This window comes from Chrysoperla carnea, chromosome 2, assembly GCF_905475395.1.
Source record: "Chrysoperla carnea chromosome 2, inChrCarn1.1, whole genome shotgun sequence".
Classification (NCBI taxonomy): Eukaryota; Metazoa; Arthropoda; class Insecta; order Neuroptera; family Chrysopidae; genus Chrysoperla; species Chrysoperla carnea.
Window position 1 is genome coordinate 874,751 of NC_058338.1, and position 27,250 is coordinate 902,000.

Consider the following 27,250-nt stretch of genomic DNA (forward strand, 5'->3'; position numbering starts at 1 on the left):
CTATTTTTCTAAACCTTAAAAATTCTTTTTTCAAACTCTTGGATTTGTGAGGTATTTGAATATTTTTAAAATTCTTTAAAAAAAAAAGGTGCCTACAAAAATACCCAAAACTACTTTCATATTTGGAATCAAAATCAAATCCGCTCGAGACAGTACTATAACTTTAATAAATAAAAATTCTGGTTCAACCCTGACAGGATTTTAGTGGGACCCCAGGTTTGGAAAAAGTTTGCTTTGATCAGAAACAAAATGCGACTTTTGTAATATTTTCGTAAACCTTTGTGTGAGAGGATAAGTTTAAGGCGTTAATTTTAAGGCCTAAAAATTTATTTATTCAAATTATTCAAAGCTAACATAATATTTCTCGTTGAAATTGTAATTTCTCATCTTATTAAAAACCGTGATAGCTTCTTGAGAACGCTTCAATTTCTGTTCTCCGATATTGAGGCAAAAAATAAAATCAATTAGTAAAGGAAAGAATCGTTGTATTTTTGTTTTTTTTCGGGGATCATCTAACTTGAGATTAAATACCCATCAACGTAGAAACCTCATTTTTCTTGAAGATATGGGCATAAGCAATTTTTTTCGTGAATGGGTAATTATAGAATTGATAGTATCTCCAAAACAAAAATCTGGTTCAAAATCCCAATTACAGTTAGATACAGGTTTGCCCAATAATCACGGAGTCAAAATTATTTAACGGTACCGTCTATGGCCTTGTAATAAAATGGCACAGTAATAATACATAAAAGATCACCATCCCTGTTTAAGAATAACCAAAAAGAACGAATATCCATCGATAATTCAACTTGGTCTTACATATCATGCCGAAGAAAAACCACGAATCGTAGAAATTTTCTCGATTTTTTTTATTACATGAATAGGAGTTTTTAAAAACTTTTCTTTAATTGTTTTTATTTTTTTAAACTTAAATTAAAATGGCTTTAAGCATGATTATAATTTTATTTTGTTTTGTTTATAATAATAATTGTAATTTAATTAGATTCAATTAATTATTTATAATACTTTAATAAGAAAAAGTTTTATTAAAAAGTTCTGAGGGCAATTAAAAAGTAGCTTTATTATTTATTGTGTTTTTTGAGTGCAAAGTTTTTCATTTTGAAAATAAATTTTTTAAACTCACTTAAAAAATAAAATAAATTATTTGTTTTGTTTCAATTTTTTGACACAGTGTCTATTTTCACGCTAACATATGTATAAAATTATTTACACGTACAAACCTGTTGAAGTATTCTGATTATGGAAAAGGCCTTCAGTCAAATTTTCTGAAACTTTTGGGAAGTTTTTAAGTGGGGAGTACAATATGGCATAAATGTGTCCAGTTTTCGGTCCAAGAGGAAAGGGCGTAAGCATAAATACTTAGCCATGCTTAGGACAGCTAACCTCTCTTCGGAAAGCCCGTGAAATTAAAAATTTCCTGGTTAGAAAGCTCAATTGTCCTTATTTTCCAAGATGTTTCTCTTATAGATAACTGAGAATTTCAACTCGTCAACTGGTGGTAACAATTCGTACTAATTAAAACAAGAAGTGGACCCGTTTTCAGAAATTTCGATTTAAACTATTAGGTTGCGTACCATTTATCAATAAATTGAAGTTTTAGATGTCCTGATTTAATACTTCCACGCAAATATCTCTTAAAGACTGTAAGTATTACTTTTCTCGAAATTGTTTTCATTGCGAGGGCTTTCTTTCATTCTCAGAAGTTATCTTTTTTGATCTCAGGTTACAAGTACGAAAGTCGTTTGCAATAGTCGCACGGATAAAATAGCAATCGATCCAATATTGAAAAACCAAAACTCGATCAGTCTTGAATTAACCACTGGATGATAGCCATGATTCAATCGGGTCCACAAATTAATTTTAACGTGTAAACAATTTTTTTAAGCGTTACCTCGTAAATAGACATAATAAAGCTCTTAAATCGAATAATTTTATATTTTCTATTTGAATAAACGGATGGGATTTTATATAATTTTTATTTTCATGAAATCGATTGGGTACCATTTTTGTGTGGGTATTTCTAGAAAATTTCCAACTCATACAATATATGATATTTTCCGTGTGAATGGATGATATAGTCTGTCTCACTCTGATTGCCCTACTAAATTACAATTTTGTTTTTCTTAGGAGTTGAACGCATTTCCAATGTTAACCTTAGCTATAAGTTTTAATTTTCATTTAAAAAAAAATATGAAAAAATAATTTATTTTTCTGTGTTAGTCTGCCATATAGTCCCTAAATTATAGCAATCGCATCTTGTAAAACAAAAGTTTTTTTTCAGTTTTCAACAATTTAGGCACTGTTTAAAATTCGCACTCTTTATTTTGGTTTTTACAAAGCTACAAAAATACTTCAAAGTTCATGTACCCCCTTGTTTTTGATTTCCTCAAATTTATACTTTTTTTTTTGGTTTCTAATTGCTTAAATTTTTTTCTATTAATGTTAGAAAGCTAATTAATTTTCTATCCGAACATTAATAGAAAAATAAAAAGAAGTAAGCCCTTTTTATTGTTTTGTTCTGTTTTTTTAAAATTATAACCTAAATGTTAGATGTTACGTAAAAACAAAAAAAAAATCCCTTACACCTAATTTCAGTTATTTGTCCTCTGCTAGAGTGTTTCAGTGGTGGACTGTCTCGTTTTGTGTACCGTCTATTTTTTTTTAAATGTCTTTTTTAAATTTTTTAAACAAATTTTAATGATAACGAAATTCATAAATCAATTTAAATGTTTCTCAAATATGAGGTTAAGATAATATTTTGACATACGATATAATGACGTCATAGTTGTATAAATAACTGTCATTCACTAACTGTCAAATTTGAGAAATATTTAAAGGTTATAAAATCTTTGTAGAAAAAAGTAGTTTTTATAATGAAAATAAAAAATTAAATAAAAACAGGTCCTTTTTTTATCAAAATTAGATAATTTCTGATTGACTTTGATAAATAAATGAAACAGTCTCTGTTAAAACGTTTTTTTTAATTTATTCCCAATTTAGTACGGCTGGAAATGGAGTTCTAACTTCAAGGACGCAATTACCACTAATGAGTAAACACAAACCTTACAGTTTTATCAAATAATTATGCTTGCATTATTATTAATATAAATATAAAATTCTCAATATTTATTATATTGATTGATTTTTATTGATTCGTACGTGACATGTTTGAGATCATGAGCTGTTTCATTCAAAGTTTGGCTTGCGAAAACATCTTTTTTTTTTGTTTTATTATTATTCGATACAAACTTTCAACAAAACATCCAACAGAAAAAAAAATCAGTTTTAGTAACTAGCGTGGTTTATTTGTGCTGCCAAGTTTTATATGACATAGATTTGGAGATAATGGCTGCTTTCCTAGAGCCATGAAGAGAGGAAGGAAAAAAGAAGCACTTTTTATGTCTTGCTAAATCACCAGCAATGATAAATTACTTCGGGAACGACATTTAATTTTAAAGAAATTCTAATTCTGGGGATAAAAGATCCACGCAGACTCTTTACTTTCTTTAAAATATCCTCTTTTAGGAGCAACTTTCAGTTCGGAACTGCATGGAACTCCCAGATGTGAATTGATGCTTGTGCAAGGCAGCATTGTGCCATTTCTAGCAAACTCGTAGGATTCACAATTTTTCGAAATGTGCCTGTGTCCAGGTATCCATACTAGGTCTACATTCATTTGTTTCGCCAGCTCGTTTAACAACATTCGGCAGCCCTGTACTACCTTGTCATGCTAGTAAAGTGGTTTGAAATTTCGTGTCAATGTCTCCAAGTCTATTATCTGAAGTAAAATAAATTAATACCAGGCGATCGTAGTAAATCAGGGTGCTCAGATTTTAATAAAAAATTCTAACATTCGCCATAATTTATAACCAATCAAGATGCGTGGCTCTTGATTATACCCTGCTGTATGAAATTGATGTCAAGTCTGTTCAGATTTGATTTACATCCAGAAAGTGTGTCTAAAGAAATTTCAATACTTTTCAAGTATTTTTACGAATAAACAAAACTGATTTTTTTACAAATTTTTCCAAAAAAGAAAAACAACAAGTTTTATGATTTATTTTTTTGAATGACCGGCTTTGTGAATACTTTTTTCCTTATAGTAAGGTGTCATTGGAAATGTTATAACACACGAATTGGCATTCTTTTTAATATTCAAAATCAAACAAGATTTTTATTATTCCAAGTTTTTCCTTCTTTTTTCAAATTCACAAACACTTGAGCACTTTTTAAAAAATATTTTTATTTCAAATCCTACCAATTATTTTTTTTTTTTTTTAAAAAGAAAATTGTATAACAGTTTTTTAAAAGACAAATCGATTGCAAAATCTTAAAATTGGTAAAAAGTTTTTTTGTCTCGTTTCTATGAAAACTAGATCGTATTAAAATATAAAGATTTTGCATCGATTTACAAAAAATTATAAAAATTAATTTTTAATATTATTAAATTATTAAATTAGAGAGTATTTTTTTGTTATTATTTTTTTTATTAATTGTAGAAAAGCTTCTTTTTTTATTAAAGAAAAATTCTTAATTAGAAAGTATTGTAGTCTTATTTTTTTTATTTTTTATTTTCTTTTTAATCACTGCAAGTACACTGTTAAAAATGAGTTTTACATTTAACCAAAACAAAATTTTCTTCTTCTCTTAAAATTGTGCTTATTAATCTGACTAAATTATATAAAAATTGCGCATGTAATTTTCACAATATAATTATTTTCGCATTTTCTTAGATAATTGAAATTTTCATATAAATTTTTTACACAAAATTTAGCATGTAAAGAGTTTACAGCTTCTCGTTCATTTTGATAAGATTTAATTTTTTCAGAAATTTTACAAGTATAGCTCGTTGAAAATAGAAAAGAAATTTGATCAAACAATTTTATTTACAACTTAAAAAATAATAAAAAACTATGAAGTTGCTTTACTCTTAAATCTACTGTGGTCTTTTTTTCGAAAAATTATTTGACCTTATGTCTTTCGTATTTTTAAACGAACTATAAGACTATGATATACGAACGTTTGACATTGGTGGGAGCTAATGCTTAAAAAGGCAGTTAAATGGAATGTAGCAGCGAACTCCTTGGGATGAGACAGGTCGTCTCTATCATTCTTTATACCTGAGCCTGAGGCTGCGAAGAGTCAATTAATGGGGAGATAGGTCAAACTGTGTATAACCACAGCTAAATCATTCGACTGTTTTGGGCTAAAACACACTGTGGAAAAGGGTGGTTCTAGGCTGAAACACATCATCTTCATAACTTGGGAATCTCTGATGATCCCCAATCGTATGGAGGACGATGAAAGAAAAGATATAGAATTTTTCGGTTCGTAACCTTGGACTCATAACGCCAGAGAGAAATCCCAATAGAAAAGCTCTGAGCTTTCTGTTTGGTGTCTGATTAAAATAGCACTTGCTACATGGAAATGTCTCGTCTTCGGGCGACCGATTATTTTCAAGGAGCGCACAGTGGATCCCTTGGTCTAGGTGCTAGAAACCAACTTGCGGTATTCCCATTTTATAGATTATTTTTATTATTAATTGTCAGATACAAGAATACTCGAGAAGAGCTTTTTAATCCTGGTTGGAATCGCTAATTGAATGATCTGCGCCCCCTTACCATTTTGCACCTTTCGAAAATATACGGAGTGTGACATTTTACAGTGTTCTTAAAATTGAAAGTGTTCTTGAATTTGATCTTAACCCTTCAGGTCCGAAGAATTCAGATGAAAACTTAGAAATATGTTTCGAATTTATTAAGTTAACAAACAAAATATCTCCATTTTCCTTTAGACTTCTACCTTTTTCGGCGTTTGCCCTCCAGCCAATGCCAAATCTATATAACCGTATAATAAGGGCTCTCACGAAATTTATCCTAAAATATTTTCTTATCAAAATGTACGATTCGCATTAAATTTTCTTACCAACAATCTCAACATCAAATTGAATCATATTATTCAAAGGTAATGTATTACTCTCTCTCTCTCTCTCTCTCTCTCTCTCTTTCTATTCCCCCCTTCTTCGTCTAAAATTTCGTTTACAATGATAACTTTTATGTAAGGAGTGATAATTCCGTATGATCTCTAACTGTGGCGTTATTTACAATACTGTATGGTATCAAAACTTTGGCGCCGCTTACATTAGTAAAACATAAGCCCAACTCGACAGTAGGGCTCGAATCCCATACTACATTGTAGATGTCGCAATACTACTTGTTTTTCTCGCTATGCTTTTTGGCGCATTTATCCATACGCATGATTGAACTACGATCCTATTCAGTATAGATGTAAACGCTGTCACACTGCTCGTCACTCTATTATTTTTAACCTATTTTGTCATTTTAATAAATATTCATCATCAGAGACATTACAGTGTCCAATAGTACTATTCGTCAGAAGTATTGTGGATTTCATAAGTCAGTATGGGTCTGTCACCCATATTGAAACTCGTGTTTTTGAGATATTTCGGATCAAAATTTAAACATCTTTACAGGAGCGTGTATATCTTGAGTAATATTATCTTGGGGAGAAAAGGCACTAAAAATCTCATTCTTTTTTCAATCCGCTTGTGAATAAAACTTTAAAAGAAGTTTTTGATTACGGGAAATTTGTTAACCACACTTTAAACATCTCCTGAGAAAAGGTTTTAAGACGTTTTTGATTAAAGACTGCTTAACTGACTAACTCTCAGTGCAGCCTGTGAATATTTTGTCATTGTAAACGAGATTTTCCATTTTCTTAAAATCATGAAAACTTTCCAAAGAGTCGTCAGTCAGCACTCATGTTGTGTACTTGCATCAATATCATTTATTTAAATCTCAAAAACAAAATTTTCATATCCAAAATTTTTGGCTAGCCAAATTTTTTTTTTTAAATTACCTTACTATGAGGGAAAATTTTTGCATGTGGTGTCATTATTTTCTAATCGTTTTTTCATTGTCATACATTTTAAATAAGTCTTTTCATTTAAGTGCGTTTGTATTTTTTGCGCAATTTTCGAGTTGCCAAAGGATAGTATTTGAAAAATGTCAAAGGATAAGTTTTGACCACAAAAGACCCAAATTATCAAATGGTCTGAGTTTTGGTGATTCAAATTATCGTCGGCATAAGTCGAAATAATAATAGGATTTTGGGTTCTTCGACCATAAACCTCCTTGCCTTTGGGGTGATACGCAAAACAATATTACAACAACCCATAATCCCAAATTACCTGTAGATGTTAAGCCAAAATTATTCAAAATCGTTTTATAGTACAGTCAAAGTTGTAATAGATTACGAAAAATGAAATAAACCGCTCAGTTTTTGCGTAAACCTGGTGAAAGTTCATGAATGCAGATGAAAAATAAGAATACAACTTTTTGATATCTGCCTTAGCTTTCGAAATATCGAAATCCAAATAATTAAACAAAATTTGCAATTTTGGATATTTTGAAAATTACTCCAGATATGGAAAAATTGTATTCTTACTTTCCTTTTTATATTGTCAAGTAATTCCCACTAAAAATAAAATAAAAATCGTTCAAAATTTGTGTTTAAAGTATAAACGCACTCATGATTCCCATCCGATATCATCGTGAATACTTGCGAGACTCAAAAAGTCTCAGAATGAAGATTGCATACTGTCTTTCATTTTCATCGAAAAAAGCTCATCATTTCATTTTCCATTTCGAGATAGCATAAATAGTCGGGGAAATGGATGCAGAAGAAAAGCCATAATTTCTAAAATTTTTCTAGTTTAATAAAATTAAGTGAAATCAAGTTATTGAAATAAATACCACGATACTCGAAATATAATTGTCTCAACTCTTATAAATGGAGCCTTTTCAATTTCGTTCAACTTTTAAGTCACCAATGCGTTCCTTTCCTCGATTAAAATCCTTTTCAGAATTCATTTAAATTCATAATTTGACAGGTTTCATCCACAAGTTGGTTCAATAGCAGTTTTTTTGGTGTTTTTTTTGATAGATTTAACTTTTTCGCTATAGGAATTTTGCTGCTTAAAAACGCAGGCCAGAAATAAATATTCTGGAATTTCAAATTTTTTAATATTTTTTTGTTTAGTTTCGAATAGACTTTATGAAATTAATTTTAGCTGTTTTAGAAAATACGCAGAGCTTTTAAAAATATACACGGAGAAAAATACCTCGTATGAGAAGATTGGTCCGCGTGTGCCTTAGAATAGTTAGAATATTATTTTTCTCCCTGTTATTTTGAAAAGAAAATTCAAACAAAAATATTTGTGATTTCCAAATATTTCGAGACGAATTTCATTAGAGACGTCTCACTATCGGACTGACATTCTTGGACAAATCCACGATATCCAATGTCCTAATAACTGATTCCAAATTCTCAAAGGAACTCGACTACGATTTCTAAAGAATCGTCAAATGATTTTTTTTTGTTTCGAAGGATCAAATTGTAAAAATAAAAATTAAGGATTAAATCTAGAACTAATCAAATTCTATAAAAATCATTTGGCAGTTTTTCAGAAATCGTGAAATCATCTCACTTATCGGAACGACTAACATAAATTCTCCCAAAATATGTATCATGGCACTGAACTCGAAACTATGAACAAATTTTAGGTTTTCACTGTCAAAATTCATTTATTTTGAAACGTTTAGCACGATTGTTGAAGGTAAATGTTTTACAAGTACGATAATGTTAAGCTCAATAATCGTTTGCAACGCAGCGCATTACGTGATCATGCACATTCCCATAATATTTGGATAAACGATTATTGAACCGAACATTTTAAATTCGAATTTGATGTAAGATTTTTGGTTCTCTTTTTTGGTTACTTGCAAGTTTTTTTTTTGACCATAAAATTAATGTTAATTGCAATTTTGAGTAATATCATTTCTAATAAAAATTATGTATCTATATCTAGCCCAATTCCAACATACCCACATCGCGTCCTAACGTGGGCCCGGGCGGCATCGGGGGAGATTCCATCGACTCCGAATCCAGCCAGCGTCCGGAGAACGCACTCGACGCTCTGTTAGATGAACTGCAAACATTTTCAAGGCCACACAATTCAGCACCACCCCCCTCACATGCGTTGCCCCAACAACAATCCACAACACATGCACCATCAATGGGCGAAATTGGACGAAAAGGTAGCATGGATTCACATGCACTAACAGTAAGTACGGGTAGTGGAACAGGCAGTCTACGTCGTTTACATTCATATCCAAGTGGTTCCGATACGGATAACAGTCCACCGATTCAACCCGCTCCACGAGCAGCGAATATTGGCGTTAAACCACCGTTACCCGAACGAAACGCTGAACTGTTGCAAGCGTTAGCTGGCCGTCGTGTACCGCCCCCACCACCGCCTAGAACAAGTTCCCGATCACCATTAGCGTCACCAACATCCCCAGGTATACCCCCACGTAATAACACCCCGTCTACTTTGCAACATATACAAAATGTTCAAAATATGGCGCAGAATGAAAACACAACACAGTCACAGTTTGATGCGGCCAGAGAGAATTTAGGTTTGGGTGGAACTCTACGGCGAAACGTTCCCGGGCGGTCAAGTTTAAAGGAACGTTCACAAACGTTACCACGAAATATTGGTTCCAATCTGCAAGTGCATACCCAACAACAACAAACCGAAATCGATAACAATATGATGATGCTTACAGCGAGTAACAGCAGTAGTTGTGAATCGGTTAACTCTCAAGAAGGTGCAAAGAAAAACAATCGTCAGGAACAACTGGAAATGCGACATCAAGAATTATTAAAGAAACAAAAAGCACTCCAGGAGCAATACGCACGGCTACAACAATTACAGCGTGGTAATAATGCTTTAACTGTTGTTCCACCCACTCCCGATATTTTATTAAAGAAAACTGGTAGCGAATCGAATATCTTACAAAAAATGGGTTTAAATATGATGACAGCATCGCCACAAATTAATACGGGATCTTTGACCCATCTAGCGAATAATAATGGTAATCTAAGTACGGTACCCGTGTCCAATGAGAACTCCACACAACAATCCACTGGCGCTAGCACAACGAGTAAAGTGTATGAAACTGATATCCTGTGACCCCATGCAGCTATTAGATATTTTTATTATCTTCGAATTACAAATATTTGCCAAATTATCATGTATTAATAATTATTAATTAAATGAATTAGAGTTTTAGATCCATCATTTTTAGTGGAGACAAGCTTGCCAGGAGTACGATCCGAAGATACGATCCAAATATGTTCAATTTTTGGGATTTCCGATCTTTCTAGTTTGATATTCGTGTCATTGGAATTCCAAAACTTAGCCTTCTAAGTTTTACAAATTTGCAGGTTTTTCGTATTATACAGGAAAACGTTCAAGATTGCGTAACTTCAGCCTCTAATAATCCTTCACTGCTGGATTTATCGGTAGGTCAGATTTAAGGAGTGGACAAATTTAAGATTTTAGAATTATATTATCAAAGGGAATATATTAGGTTAGAGTGGCTGCCCTGGAGTGGGACACAAGCACACCAATGGGTCTGTTTTGATACCGAAAAAGGGTTGATCCATCTGCGAATACTAGCCCATCAGTGCTTTGACATAAACCGACTTTAGTTACGACAGGTCCTTTTCCTTCTCCTCATGGCAAGAGCTGGATAGCGACCAAGAAGATTATGCTGCCCTCTGGTAAGCCCAGTTCTTTAGTGTGGCTGCCGCCTATCCAGTAGCTGTAGGGAATAGAAGAAACAAATTTTATACGGGTGAAAGTGAAAACCAATGCCATGAGCTACGAATTTAATTATTTAAACTTGAAATAAAAATCTATACAAAAATTTTGGTAAACTTGTCTCAACTAATTGAATAGATGTTAGAGTTTCTCTTATATAGTGAAGTTGTTGTCCCAACTCTACATTGGAGGGACTCTAAAGAAAAACACATTACTGTACTATCCATGTCATAAAAAAATGATGCAATTTTATAAAAAAAAAAAAGTATATAAATATTATATTTAATCTGCCCCCTCCCCCTACAACAATTCATATACATTTCGTACTTACAAAAAATATAAAAATACAAATCTTTCATTTTTTCATAAAATATTTGTAAAATATTTAAAAAAAACCAAAAAATATAGGGTAAATTTTATAAACTAAATAAAATAACAAAATAAATTCAATAGTTTTTATTTGAATTTTTTTAATGTATTTATTTTATTTTTCTTTTGGCTTGTTCTCTTCTTTTGGATTTTGGGTCTTGTTTTGTCGAGTGTGATATCCTGGAGGACATCTGATAAATTCATTCAACTGATTTTTGACAAAAATGGAAAAAAGATCATATATAAGTTTTATAGCAAAACTGTTTTTATTTTTTATTTTTTCATAATAATTTTAAAGTTACAGACAGTTTTAAGAGAACTTTTCAAAAGAGAAACGAAAACGCCCAACAAAAAAAAATTCGTAAGAAATCGTGTCAACGTCATAATGTTAATTAATAATTGTATATAATGTATACTATTCAATTAACATTATGACGTAACACGATCTTTTACGAACATTTTTTTAGTCAGGCGTTTTCGTTTCTCTTTTGAAAAGTTCTCTTAAAACTGTCTGTAACTTTAAAATTATCTTGAAAAAATTAAAAATAAGTAAAAAATGTTTTGTTATAAATTATGATCTTTACATTTTTGTCAAAAAAAATTTGGTTCAAAATCTTAAAATGGTGTATTTTTGAGATATCGACAACGTGTTACAAATTTAATGAAAAGTAAAAATTAAGTTGAAAAGTTAGAGAACAAGCTAATTTGCCTACACCAAACAATTTATACAGGGATGTTCAATAAGATGTTACCACGTAAATGTGAAGACATTTTGTCCAAAAAAAGTATTAATAAACTAAACAGTAACGGTGACGTATTTCAGAAACTTTAAGAACAAAAGCCCTTTGGTGTTCGTCGACAAGACGAACCGTTAGCGATTAAAACTTCGCTTTGTACAAAGTGTCTCTCATTCGTAAGTGGTAATATGATATTGAACAACCCTGCAGAAATAATTAACAGTAATTTATAATTATTTAAATATGTAAAAATTAATTATTACGGTAAACCAATCAAACAGCTATTTATAGATAAATAAAAACAACCTGACTTATTATTATTACACATTTTATTAGAGAAAAAACAGGCTGCCAGAGACGTAAATTCATCGAATGCGACCTTTATATTTCTGTAAATCTTAGTTTAACAGAAAAAATGATCAAGTCATAAATTATTAACTAATTGATTTTTTACAACTTATCTAATAAACTACTTCCAATTGGAATCACGTTAAATTAACATTTTTTGGCTTGTTTCCATGAAAAGTTATCTTAAAATAATAGAGAAAACAAGTTGAGAGACAAACTATTTATCATCACAATCATGTGCATGTTATTTTATCATTTCTCCGTATGGTGACGTTACTAAAGCGATATTTTAACTTGTAAAATTGCATGAAAAATGAATTTTAATTTCTTTTAGTAAACTTTCGAAAAAAAAAATTAAATTAAAAACCATGGAACTTCTCCATTATCAAAATTTCCTCTTTCGTATATTCTAAAGGTCTCTCTTAATTTTTGTTTCAATATTCGATGAATTTACTAACGGATTTAACATTTTAAAAATAATACAGTATTTCGTACAGTAAAAAAACATTTTGAAAAATTTGCTTTAATTACTCATAATATTAATTGATTTTAAGTGATTTGATTTTGAAGTTTTGGAGAAAATTAATTAACACGTTAAAAAAATAACCAAAAACTAGCAAAGAAAGTGGGATTTATGGTTTTTAAATTAATGATAAAATTTGGGTGTTTGAGCCAATTACGTAGTATTTAATAATTATCTCGTTCTTTCGAGTTTCGAATAAAATGATTTGTTTAGAGATCCGGCATCAAAGATGAAAAAAATCCCGAAAAGACCTCTTAAATTTCCAATCGTGTTAAAATGATTATCAAATACTATGCTTGAGATCTTGGTTCGTTTGTGTCAAAATTCACCAGAAAAAAACAATAAATAAAAAATTATTTTAATTTAAAATAAAATAAAATAATTATAAATAAAGGCCTATATGAATAGATTTTTTATAATTATTAAACAAAAAAGTGTTAATATTTGTTATTTTTTCTTAACAATTAGTAAATTAATTAAAGAAATCATTTTTATTATAATTAATTTAATATTTTTACTTATTAATTATTAATATTTTAAATAATATTTATCACATTGTTTTAAATATAAATAAATATGAAAAAATTGTTACCCAAAAAAATATTGTAAAAAAAAATTATTTAAATTATTTTAGTAGAATATTTTTTGATTAATAATTTATTACAATTAATTACACCATTCAAATTTTTGCACTTTGATTGACCGTAAAGTGAAAATTTTGTGACTTCTGCATTGGTGGGTCGGTTAAAATTGTAGGTTTTGAATTCCTAAAAACCGACACTTCTTCAAAAAAGCAAATTATTGCCCAGAAAAAAGGAATACACTGTTTTCAGTAGTGTCCTAATGTAGAAAGAAGAAAAGGAGCATCCAAATCTTATCCCACCCAAATTCAAGAAAAAGATTTTTTGGGAAAGTGTTTTATCTCAATTGGAATAAAAATGGGTGTCTTAGTAGTATTTTTGGAAATTTAAAATGCCCAATTTGTTAATTTCAGAAAAATTTGGGCGGTGTAAATAATCCAAAACATGTATTTATTAAAATAATCCAATAAAAAAAAACTAAAAAGATTGCACATAAATTAGGTAAAAAATGTAAGCTACATCTACAATGAGACATCAACGCTTTGTTCGTAACGGTTCATTGTAGACAGTGCTTTATAATAATTTATTATGAATGTTCTTTGTAAAATAATTGAGGAAAAAAAATTTTAGCATGGTTTTTTGGGCTTAAAACTTTTTTTTTTTTGGTAAAGAAATTTTTTTAGTGCGTACGATGTCAAATAAACTACTCTCGAAGTTTCTAATAAATCTTCGAGATCACGAAATGTAAAAATTCAGTGTTATATCGAAATTTTATTTTCATAGGAAAATCAATATGTGTCTCATACTCGATAAATCGAGATTAATTTTCAAAAATATTTCCATGTTGAAATTGTTTTAAGTACGACAGTTTTTAGAGTTATTTGCTTCAATTTTGGTCGTTGCTGGTCGTCCGGGCTAATTGCTATTCGTCTTTTGTACCAAGGGCGTCGCCAGCCGATGGCAAAGATGACCAGCCGATGGCTGAGGTACAAGTTAATTTATGGAGAATGGGAAAAGTATGAATTGTAGGTACAAGTAAAAATATAGGAGATAACGGTGACGCCCATGAGTAGATTTACGCAGAACCTTGTAATTATCCACGATTTTGCGACGTCTTAAAACAAATTCGACTGAATTCAGAAAAGAATGAACAATTTGAACATGGAATTATTTTTTTAAAATACTGATCAAGATAGCGCGTGTATAGACACAGTCACAATAAATTTTAATTTTTATTAAAATTAATTTTCAAAAATATATTTTTTAATATTCATAAAGAAATTTTCGATTTTTATATCTAAAGTGTTTTTTTTCTTTTTTTAAATATAATAAAAAATCAGTATTAATATCCATTTACAGTGTCAGTATTTATTATCGATAATGTAGATTACTTTAAAACACTTTATATATAAAAGGTTTTCCATTAAGTGTGTCCATATTTTAAACTTAAACAATAATTTCAAAGGTATGAAGAAATACTCTTTCTAATAACAAAAAATTTTAAAATTAAAAAATTTAAGTTTAAGGCTCGGAAACTCTCAATGAAAAACATATTATAACACCAAAAAAAAGAAAAATATTAATAAATGAATAAAAAGGAAATACTCATTTTTAAATTAAAATAAATTAATAATTAAAATGTAAATAAAAAAAATGTTATATTTTGTAAATATATTATTCTACGAATATCAATTGAACAAAAAATTAAATAAAACTAATTTTAATAAGGGTAAAATTAATTATTATTTTTTTAATTTTTATTAAAATTATTAAACAATTATTTTTTATAATTTATTTTATTCATTATTTTTGTTCAGGTTTAGAAATAAGATGTCAAGTTTGAGAGGTAGGAAAAATTTAAAATTAATTTTTATAAACTTCAATTTGGTCTTAATAATGTAGGCGCTTAGTGGGTTTCGTATGCGGTCCTTCCGAACAAGGATTGTATTTCGACATATTTTGACCCGCTAAATCCGAATTTTCAACTTCCTCATCACTCAGAATGGGGGAAAATTTGAAACTTAATACTTACAACCGTTCTAGCTTCTTTGCTATTGCATGAAACGTATTTTCATGTGCATTATATAAAACTTTGGATTCAGCGAGTCAAATTACGTCGAAATACACACTCCTTGTTCGGTGAGACCTGTAAATGCATACGAAACCCACTCAGCGTCTAGTATACCAAATGTTTGATCTGATAAGAAATTAAAAAAATCACTTTTGAAATAATGAAACAATTTCCTTTCCCTTCAAACTTGACGTCGAAAAAATTTGTAAATAAAATCTAGTAAAAAAAAAAGAAATTTATCGAATATACATACACGCGGGTACTAAATACTTATCTATCTATACTGGGCCCCATAACCTATTTCCCTACTTCTATATATCCCTAACTAACACTACTCGAATGCACTTTTTAATCCCGTATTAAAAAAAAATATTTTAATCTCATTAAACATTAAGATGAAAAATTTGTTGGTGAAAATATATAAAAATTTATAAATATTATAAATAAATAAAAATATATATATATAGAAAAAATTATTGAGTATTATTGAGAAAAGTGTAAAACGAAAAAAATATAAAATTTGGTCCGAATATTCATGTTTTTAATCCGTAGAAATATTACCTAAAAAAAAAAAATATTTAAAAAAATTATATACATAATTATATAATACGCGTTTTACTGTACCCGAATTATGTATATCCAAAAAAAAAAATGAGGTTACATCAAAAAATCGCACGGTTTTATTTAGTTTTGGTTCGTTTCTTAGCTAAATTATTTTTAGAATTGTTTTTAGAAATGTATAAATCTAATAAAAAGACCGATGGTATTTATAATACTAGAGTTAAATTTTTATTTACGGTATTTAAAGAGGCGTAGGACTTTATACAACCCTAGAAATAGGGTCTAACATCGTAAAAAGAAGCTAATTTTTGTGAAAATTTAAGAACCTTTTGCTTTTTTAAGAACAAATTTTAGTTTTATCGAAAAAGGATTTTACTATAGCCAAACTTTTCTAAAAACAAAATTTTTTAACGTGTTTGTGTCATCTTTTAAACAAAAAATTCAATTAAAAATTTCATTAAGCACTTTTCACCTTAACTAAACTTATTCGAATACAAAACAAAATGCTCAAATAGAAAGAAAATTTATTATAAAAAAAAAAATTTGCAAAAAAGAACCCAACACAAAATTTAAAAAAAAGCTTAAAAATCCCATCAATTATCATTCTAATAGTGACCATTGGCCAACGAGAGATAAGGACCCGTTTTAGAGGAACGCGACTTTCAAGTTGAAATTTTTCACAGCATCAGAACGATTTTTTAACACAAAAATCATACACTCCTGTAGTATGTGCTGCCTAAATTGATTAATATTTCAAAAAATTGATACATTGATATATTCTATTTTCTAATTTCAAATGATTATAGGCAATATACATTGCATTAATGTATGATTTTTGTAAAGAAAAGCGTTTTATTGTCACGAAATGACTCAATTTGAAAATCAACTAATTCATAAACAGGTAATTATTTTTTAATATGCCAATAATAGCAACCTTTATTTAGAATCATATAAACTATCTTACAAAGAATTAAGAATTCAATTCTACCTTGATTTTGTGTCGGGTCCTTTGGTTTTTGTAATAATAAAAATAAATAAAATAAATAAATAAATACGACGCACATTTTTAGCAAAAAAAAAAAAAACAATTATGTGTTTTAGTTTTTTTAATTTTTGTATGTTTAATAAATAATAAAAAAAAATTAATAAATAAAATAATAAAATAAATATTGTAAACGAACAACTCAAAATAAAAAGAAATGGTGGTAAAGAAGAAAACTGTAATCATTGTAAAATTATTTCTAAATGGATAAAAAAAAAATACAAAATATCAATTTATGTTATTTTTATTATAATTGCAATAAAGACTATACATGTGGAAATATTTGGAGTTTTTTTTATGATAGAATCTATGAAAACTTTTGAATAACTGTGTTTTTTTTAATCACCTAATTATAGTATGAATAAAAAAAACTCGTGAAATTTACAATATTAAAAAAACCCCCGATAAATTTTCCAGGTACGGAATCCAAAGCTCGGACTTAAAATTTTGAAACGATTACCAACTCTAAAACTAAGTGATCCTTATGTTGCTCAACTTCGGTGAGCCTCCTCATCTCTATCCTCTGCACGATAAAATGATCGATTTAGTTTTTAAAAATATTAAATTGTATTTCTAGTATTGCATGTCTGATTAAAAAACAAGATACATATTTACTTGTATAAGGTGATCGAATGGGGTCAATTTGTACCAATTAATATTACTGGATAGAATGTTTAATCCGTCAGCACTCGCTTCCGACATTGTGAGAATTTCTATCATCAAAAGACAAGAGACAAACAAATTACTTTCGAAAATTTTCGGACCTGTTAGTGTATTTTCGTTAGTTTAATATAAGTCGTACTCAGTAAATTAAAAAAAATTGTGATAGAAATATAATTCAATGTCTAAACTTAAAATGAATTCATATTGATATCTCATACCGTTTTGTTTTGCTTCGAATTTAAATAGTAGTTTAACTCTTATCTGATTACCCGTTATACTTGTACAATATACTTGTATACTTGTAATTACATGTAATTAGTACCAATATTTAGTTTCGTGTTAATATCAAATTCGATTAAATCACTATTGTTGTTTGATACAATCATAGCTTCACTCCCACTCTCCCCCCGTTGCGTACACCTATAATTTCAACTAATCGTAATTACTCGTTATTTTCTAAAACTCGTCATTTTATCACATATTTCATTCAATGTATGTAAATAAAAAATATAATTTTGTACCAGATGATTTAAGAACTTTTAAATTTGAATCAAATCATATACATGAATGTTATCGGCTATAAAAATAGCGGATATAACGACCAATCGGTTATAGTGACCAATATTCATTTTAATTTTAAGCCCACATATCCGCTATAATGCCCAACGCATGTAAAAATCATATTTTTATTACATTTACATACTTTTTTCAGTTAACGAGCACGACCCATGTAGAATTTCGCTCCCGTGGCTACTGTAACCCGTGCATTAACTGTACGCGTCGAAACACCTACAAATTTCGTAAAAAGTGGGGAAAATAATTAGAAGTTAATTAATATTACGGGAACATATTTTAAAAATAGTTTAATTTAAAATATCTTTACAGTTATGTTTGCCTAATACACTTATTTATTTAAATTTTTTCGTTAAAATTATTTTTCTAGCCTATGTTTTCCCTAATCGAACATTTTTAGACCGTAAGTATGTTTTTCACCAGTCCACACAGTCCTTCTTAAAAATTATTCATCAACTTAATATAAAATTACATTTGATTACTCACGTCTTGACTCTAACTGCTTTATGATTGGATGAAAGATATCTGGAAATATCTCGGAAATTACGTATCAGTTCGAAATTTGGTAAAGAACTTTTTCGTTCGTCTCGATGAGCTTAATCTCGAAGTAAAGTTTTGCAGAGTCAAACAAAGATCACCTTGTATAGTATGACAAATCCTCACACTGCATAACCTACCCTTTGCTCCCAGCCGCATTATAAATAAAATAAAATAAAAGTTATTAATAATAATTAATAATAAATAACGTAGGCCGATACTTCAAAGTGTGTAGATATTGAAGCATATAATATTCTAATATTAATAATATTTTTTTTTCATGATTGTAGAAAACTTGAAGTATTTAAATATGAAAACTTAATGATTTATCATGTCAACATAATAAAATAATATTCAAGATAACTAGTTGAAAAATTAACTACGTATTTAGGTATATTCATGGCCCACTGTTCCAATCATTAGGAATTTGTTTGAGAGTATTTTTACTTTATTTCAATATGAAACTACCAACTTTGGGATGAAATTGTCCAAAGCAAAATCTGGACAAACAAAATTGTACAGCGTATATTGAAGAAAATGATACAATATTAATAAAAGAAACAATACATGCGGTGCGTAATTGGGTGGCAAAGAACGACGAGGTCGTGTTATTACAACAAATACATCATTAAAAAAAACCGAACGATTTTTTTTTCTTGTATTTACGCGTCAATCATAAAACAAAAACAAAATAAAAACATACACAAAAATGTGTTTAAAATGGAATACAAAAACAAATTTTCTATCAACCATTAAAATATTATTGATTATTTGTCAAATATTTGGATTATACGCGGATCGAATTGATTTCGAATTAGAAAATTCTAATACATTATCGAAACAAAAATCAACACGATTTAAAAAATTTATTATCATTTATACATTTACATTTTTAACAATTTTAATTGTGATTTTTTTTATGATTACGAAATATAATCTGATACGCGATTTAAATATTATCATACAAGTTGCGGATGTTGGAGTTGTTTACTCAAATTTATTGCTCTTTGTATGTGATGTGATTGGGAATTTTTTGAGTAAAAATTTACTACAAAATACAATAAGACAATTTATTAAATGTGAACAAATTTTTAAGAATGATTTAAATACACAAATTAATTATCGTAATTTAAATCGATTTATTTGGAGTCAAATGATTTTGGCAACGATTATTTGGATCTTTTTTGGATTTTATTATGTTTTAGTTTTATGTACGCTGGAACGAGGTCGTTGTTTTATGTTTTTATATGCGTATTATATGTCCACGTATGTTAGTCACTTACATGTGCTTCAGTTTTCAAGTTTAATTATCACCGTTACAATCTTTTTTAAGGTATATCACTTTTCAGCGAAACGATATTTTTACTTGTATCTACTATTCATACTCTTCCCGTCCTCCTTAAGGATGTATGAGCAGGACAACAATGTTTGATTTAAAGGCTCAGAATTTGTTTGTAGGTAGTATTTTACTCAAAGAATATGTGGTTAAAATTTCAGCATAGGTATCCGTGCAAATTTTTAAGAAAAAAGTCATTAAAAATCGATATAAAATACATTGGCTCTTATGGAGGAATCTCAAAAAACGACGTATTTTGGAAGTTTTTGATAATTTTCATTTGGAATGAATGAAAACAAATTTAAAAAAAACTTTTTAATAGAAAGTAAACATATTAGCAATGAATTAGAAAAGAAAAAAACTAAGTGCCACCGTCCATATAAGGGATGTAAGAGCAGGGTAGATTAAGGGTTGAAATTATTTTTATCTTATTTTCAACTTTGATGATGAATTTTGTTATAACTTCATGAATGTAGACGAAAAATAAGAATAAAATTTTTCGATATGTGTCTTGGTTTTCGAAATATCGAAAGCTAAATAATTAAACAAAATTTTCAATTTTCGATATTTTGAAAATTAAGCCAGATATCGAAAAATTGTATTCTTACTTTTCGTCTTATATCGTCAAGTTATAATATAAATTTATCATCAAAATTGAAAATATCTATTTTTAAATTTGTGCCCCCACTACCATGCTCATACATCCTTAATCATACTGTCCTCAAACAAAATTAGATATTCGACCCTGATTTTGCATAAATAGCCTGCACTAATATATTTTTTAAGGCAATTAATGAAAAACTTCTGGCTATTTATGAGACTCAAAATCATCACAAGCCAAAAGTGATTCGACAAAATTGGGCCCAACTAACAACACCCATTCCAAGTGGTGGAACATCATCGATTGATATAAAAACTTTCATAATTTTACGACAATTATACGATCGTTTATGCGATAATTCACGGCAATTAAATCGTGCATTCTCATTACAATTATTATTCACATTTGGCAATGCATTTGTGGTGATATTTTGTTCGGTCTATGGATGTTTATTTGGATATGTGGTCAACGGTCAAATTACCGATCGAACAAATATTAAATATTTCTTTCTACCATTTGTTGTATTGAGTGTTGCGATTTTGAAATTGTTATTAATGGTGTTCTCATGTGAAAATATGGTTGGTGAATCGAGGTTGACTGGTTCGATAATACAGAAAATTTCGTTGACAACACAACAACGGCAAATTAAGGATATGGTAAGTGGTTTATTTTTATCGTTGAGGATTTTTTTGTGGCCATTTTTAAGTCGAAAAGGTTTGTTACACTTTTATAAAACAAGTGAAGAAGACAACTTTTTTTGGTTACGGAATCCCAAGCTCGCACTTGAAACATAGCAAAGGAAACTCTCATTTTCATTTATTATTTTGCGTCAAACCTAGACATTATAAGCTTGAAAATGAAGAGTGAAGAGATAAGACTAGAGCAGAAAAAAACTTGCTAGAGTAATTCTTCGTCGAATTTTTTATCAATCTTTACATTGCCTTAATGTAATATCCGATCAACCTTAATCTTATGCAAGTTTGTGTCATGGAATTCAGTTCGAATGTAGGTAAAAATTTTGCCATTAATTATAATTTTAGTAATTTAGTGCATGTTCTGTTCTTACATGAAAGTTTTACCTCTTTTACAAATTATAAATAACATTACAATCAATACAGATGACATAAAAATATTATTATACATTACCAAAGATGCTTTCTAATAACCGTAATCGGACAATACAGCAACATAAAGACTAAAATTAAAACTGGAATAGTTCTCAGCAGATTTTTTTATTCAATTTAGCATGATATTTAATTTTTAGAATTTTATAATATTTATTTATTTTTATGGTTGAATAATATTTTTATTAATGCGGTACATAGTTTTTAATTAACGATCCGTGATATTATATTATTAACATGTTTATTTGTTAGGCGGCTACGGCTCTAGAAGAAGATTGAGTACAAATCATTTTAGGGCATGTTCATTAAATCAAAACAATTTATTTTTTACCTTATTTAGATATTAATTAAAATGATTTCCGATCATACTTACAAAAACTACAAGTCCTCCCTCCTCCCTGTATGTTATCCTACAATAGTCCCTAACCCGAAAAATTTATCGGGGCTCTGAATAGTCGAGTACATGTCTGGTTATCTTCCCTGATGATGTCACATGTAGGGCCGGTATTGAGGAAGAAGAAACTTCCATGCATGTTTTTTGAGCCTTGTAGAAATCTGCAAGTTGTGAGGTATTTGGGTCCAAAACTTTGATCAATCCATCAATCAATCCACCGGGTTTGCAACCTTCGATCCTGGGAGCAAGCCCGGCTGAGCAGTTGTAAGCTTTCTGTGTGGTGTTTGCCTCAAGAGAATCATACAGCTTTATCTGTCTAAAATAGTACCTCTTACCCGAAGACCTTCGAGTGGCAGGTTGTCCTTTGGTCTAGATGCTAGGGACCCAGTTTGGTATCTTTTACAATATTATTATAATTACCCAAGTTAAATGATGCATTGACTGGACTAAATACTATAGGAATCAAATTGAGGTGAACGTGTCACGATGTGATATTTATAGGTAGCAAGGAAATGAATCTTTATCAGTGAATTTAATAATTACCCACCAGATAGTTAAGTTTGTTTGTTTGTATGTAGAATGGACTACATATCTGTGTAACTGCCCATTGAATCATATAAATCTAGAGCCAGGCTATATTTCTGCCCGGATAATTTAAAACTGTCTACAATTTTTGGCGTCTCCAAATCTTTCTTAAACAAGTGAAATTCAAAAACGAAAAGAGATATCGAGGTGAGCGTGTTCAAGACGTAAAAAGTATGGTCAAGTTCGTAAATAAGCCACATAAACAACTTTTGTTTGAAACATTTTTTCGTAAACAACACTGTTTACCCGTGAGAGCGTAAAAGCTGGCTGCTTTGATTTTCTGCCAGAAATCGATAGTTTTGACTTCATATAAATAATAATGCTTTCGAATATAAATAATAATTTATATAAAATATTAATCACTTTTAAAATTTCTGATTAGAACTGCATAAAATTCTGACTGTTTGCGCAATTCTACGAATTGCTGAAAACACTGCTACGCCACGCTCTAGAGCTATTTCTACAATATTTAATTAATAAAATAAGGAGGAATATTGTTTACTAGTTCACGACTTACACATTTCTAGTTGGCGCCTACAATTTTATACTTTTATATAATTTAATACACACGGCTAATAAAATATAAAGTTCTTTAAATCACTATATCTGCTTCTAAACTAATACGAACACCAAGGTAATTTTAGAATCAGGGTTGAAATTATTTTTATCTTATTTTCAACTTTGATGATGAATTTTGTTATAACTTCATGAATGTAGACGAAAAATAAGAATAAAATTTTTTCGATATCCGCCTAGATTTTCGAAATATATTTCCACGGACTAGTTAGAAGAAATCACCCAATTACCGTTTTCCCATTAAACCAATGTTACCCACTTTTGAAGAATTTATTTATTTAAAATAATCGGGCAATCCTTCCTCCCCTAAAATTTTCAGATTTGATTAAGGCTTAGTCCAACTTCATATAAAAATTTTGAATAATACACATTTTTTTCGCCAGGTTCAAGAATTTTCATTACAACTAATGCATCAATCGATTAGTATAACAGCTTTTGGATTTTTTAATGTGGATTGTACGCTATTACAAACTGTAAGTGGTTTCATGAGACATCCAAAACTTGTAGCTCTGGGAAATAATGTTTTTTTTTTTAAATTGTTTTTAGATTGTTGGAGCTGTCACAACTTATCTGATAATATTAATACAATTTGATTTGACAATGACTCATGGTGATAATTTATTAAATTCACAACAATCCACAACTTAAAGTATTGTAAATAAATCAAAATAAATTATTTTTTAATAAAGGCTAATTTAATTGAAAATTTATATATATTAATCCAATTTTTTCAGTTTCGAAGAAGTAAATAAATACATTGGGCATGGATATGAAGGTTAGCGGGCCATGCTCGAGGATCGCGCCTCGAAACAATGGTTCAGAGCACCTAGCCAAGTAGACCCTTGTACTCTATCCCCGCTACGCTTTTCAGTGGCTATTATAACCAACTGATGTACTGAAACCCAGGATTTGCCTAGCACTGAGTTTCCTAACTTCTTCTGGTTCGACTATGGCCGGACCAAACCATTTCCTTCGCTGCTGTATGAGTGCCAGGCAGTAACAGAGAAAGTGGATCGATGTTGCTTCTGAATTTTCGCCGCATTTGTCACACGCGGGAGTTTGTCTTTTTCCAATCTGATGTTGGAACTTGTTCAGGTTATCATGCCCTGTGAGTAACTCTACGATGACTCTAATATCAGCTCTGTTTAGTTTCAAGATCTCCTCGGCTCTGTTACCGAGCGAGTTTTCTTCACCCAACAGGCTTTTGGCGATTCGCCCTCCCTCGTAGCTGGTCCATGCCTTTAATTGTTGGTTTTTCAGATTATCTCCTAATCTGTTAAGACCTTCTTGGTATGGCATCATCGCAAGCTTTTCTTGAGTGGGAGCCATGGTGGTTCCCAGTTTGGCTAGCTTGTCTGCTCTCTCATTACCGTTCCAACCAGACATTGATATTATCAACTCATTTTTTGAGCTAAACAGGTACCATTCTAAAACTACATACAAAAATTTCAAAATAAAATAAGTTCCCAAACTTTTTGCACATAGTGTTTACAGTAACTAATATCAGTATCAATAATGAAACATATCCGATTTATTTTTTAAAAAAAAAAACCCAAAAAAAGACAATTTTAAAAATCTTGCTAAACAACAATTTTTATTCCTGATTCCCATCAAATCAAAACACGCCATGACCTACAGAGAGATCGTACAGACCAAAAACTTTATTTACTGATGAGAGGGCATTCATTTGTTTACAATAATTTGCAATCATAAAAATCATATTCAGTTTATCATTGAAGCCATCGACAACTCCATTCTTAATTAGAGAGCAAATTAATCTCTTTTGACGATCAACTTTATCTTTTTTTTTATTCAACAATAAAAAATTGATTTAACAATTATAGTTTTTGTATTCGGATAATTAAAAACGAGTGAATATTTTAATAAAAATTTTCGATTTATCGAAAGCATCCCTTTTTGTGAGTGTTCTCTGTTGTTTTTCTAAGAATTCGTGGTGTGTATTAATTTTGGGCTGCGTCCAAAATGTTAAAAAAAATATTTCTACTATTTTTGATATTTTTAATTTACGAAAATGAAACATCAATTTTACGTGATAAATTAAATAAAAATTATTTAAGTTTTAATCCAGAGAAAATGATTAAAAAATCACCGATTTATCGAATTTTTGCAATAAATAATGCAGCAAATCGACGTCGACCATATTTACCACCATTTTTAATGCCAGTTTTACGACAACCATCTCCAACGCCGCAACATTTCCAAATTAAGTTATTTGGTATGACACGATTACCACCAATTTTGGAATTTTTATTGCAACGTGTTCAAAGTTATTTTTCGGTGTATATTTACGAGGATTTAAGTCGTCCACCAGCGTGGGATAGTCCATCACAACAGCTCGTTCAATCATTTGGAGACATGAGTAAACCCGAAGAGGATCCGATTTATCCAAATTTGAGTAGTATTGTAATTAATTACGATCAAAATAAAAAGAATATAACTTTGATTACAAATGATGAAATGATTTTAAATATTTTAAATGAAACCACAATTCCAGCTGAAAATAATATTACGGTTCTGTATGATAAAAATCAAAATATGGATTCAACGGGTTTAAATTTGGATGTAACATCACCCACGCTCATTTTAAATAACGATAATAATTTGGATAGTAAAAATGTGACCACGGAAATGAATCAAATTGAATCACGAAAAAATGTAACGCGAGTATTTGTATTCGCAAATGGAAAATTTCATGATGATAAAATATCGATATTAAAATATAATAAACGTAGAAGTAAATTGTAGAAATGTAACTTTTGTAGTGAATTACGAATATAGGATAGCTCATAATAACCGATTTCGACTAGTGAAATAAATATCACGATACTCGAAATAAAATTATATTTTAAGGAATATTATTTAAAAAATATAATTAAAACACATACAACATACATTTCGTTAAATATCAATATTTCGATTGCAACGGAACCATCGTCAGTGGCTAAATTTATTCATATACAAATTACTGTTACAAAAATCGATATTTACCGACATGTAAGTCATTTGTTATGTTGTAAGTTATTTGAACATTTTAAGACATTTTGTGATTTATGATGGAAAATTTTAAAAAAATTCAAATTTATTTAAAATATAATTTATTTTTATTTATTAAGAAAATTAATGGAAATTTTATTAAAATTAAAAGAAATTTTGTAATAAGAAAAATAAAATCATAAATTTTAATTTAGAGAAAGTGATTTAAATTAAACCTACTTTTACGTTTAAAAATGCAACACGCATAAAACTCGTCAATTTTACTAAAGTTTACTAATTTCTAAATATTATTTTTATCGATCAAATATTATTAATAAATTATTAGTAAGCAACATTATTTATCAAATTTAAGCTAATCGCATCGAATAACTACCGCTCTAGACACAGACAAGCTTAAATAAGTAAAAAAAGTGCTTCATTTGACTATGGTTCAGTTTCGAGCTATAGACAGTCCGAAAGTCCGAACAAATAGCAAAAAGAAAGTTTATAATACGTTTTTCTATAAACTTTCGGAAAGTGTCTTCCAAAAACGATAAAATGTCCTCCTTATGTTACCAGTGAATTTTGTCAGATATCATAATTTATTTAGAAAAATTAATTTTATAATAGTATAGACAACTTGTATTACCTAACAGCTTAACAAATTGCCTATACCATAATAACAAATGAACTTATAAAGATGAACTTCAAAGTCACGGAGAGTTTATAATTGCATAATAATAAAAAATTAATTAATTCTAATCAAAAAAAAAAACTTGTCAACAGAAAAGATTTACTAAATTGTATTTTCTGCACTTCATTAATTTATAAAAATTAATGGATTTGTTCTAAATTTATAAATTATTTATAAATAAATAAAATTAATATTGAAAAGTGTAAACTTGATTTGAATATTAATTTAAT

The 27,250-nt window shown here is 29.3% G+C and overlaps 2 protein-coding genes across 14 annotated transcripts in view; both read left to right on the forward strand.

Annotated features, from left to right (window-relative positions):
- The window catches only part of LOC123291560 (coiled-coil domain-containing protein AGAP005037), a 137,552-nt gene extending 126,520 nt beyond the window's left edge, over window positions 1-11,032 (forward strand). For 10 of the 13 annotated variants that reach the window (XM_044871881.1, XM_044871887.1, XM_044871884.1 and 7 more), the window contains one exon: window positions 8,912-11,032. In XM_044871881.1, the coding sequence (XP_044727816.1) occupies window positions 8,912-10,078 (1,167 nt within the window). In that variant the 3' untranslated portion in view covers window positions 10,079-11,032. Of the gene's footprint in view, window positions 1-3,021; window positions 3,072-5,096; window positions 5,119-8,911 lie in introns of all 13 variants that reach the window. The other 3 variants (XM_044871893.1, XM_044871892.1, XM_044871894.1) reach the window with 3 other exon arrangements.
- A 5,734-nt stretch (window positions 11,033-16,766) lies between these two features.
- Window positions 16,767-23,980, forward strand: LOC123294145 (putative gustatory receptor 28b). The gene is made up of 4 exons (XM_044875240.1): window positions 16,767-16,802; window positions 20,839-21,309; window positions 23,716-23,805; window positions 23,879-23,980. The coding sequence occupies exons 1-4, from the start codon at window positions 16,767-16,769 to the stop codon at window positions 23,978-23,980; spliced, it is 699 nt and encodes a 232-aa protein (XP_044731175.1).
- The last annotated feature ends 3,270 nt before the right edge of the window (window positions 23,981-27,250 follow it).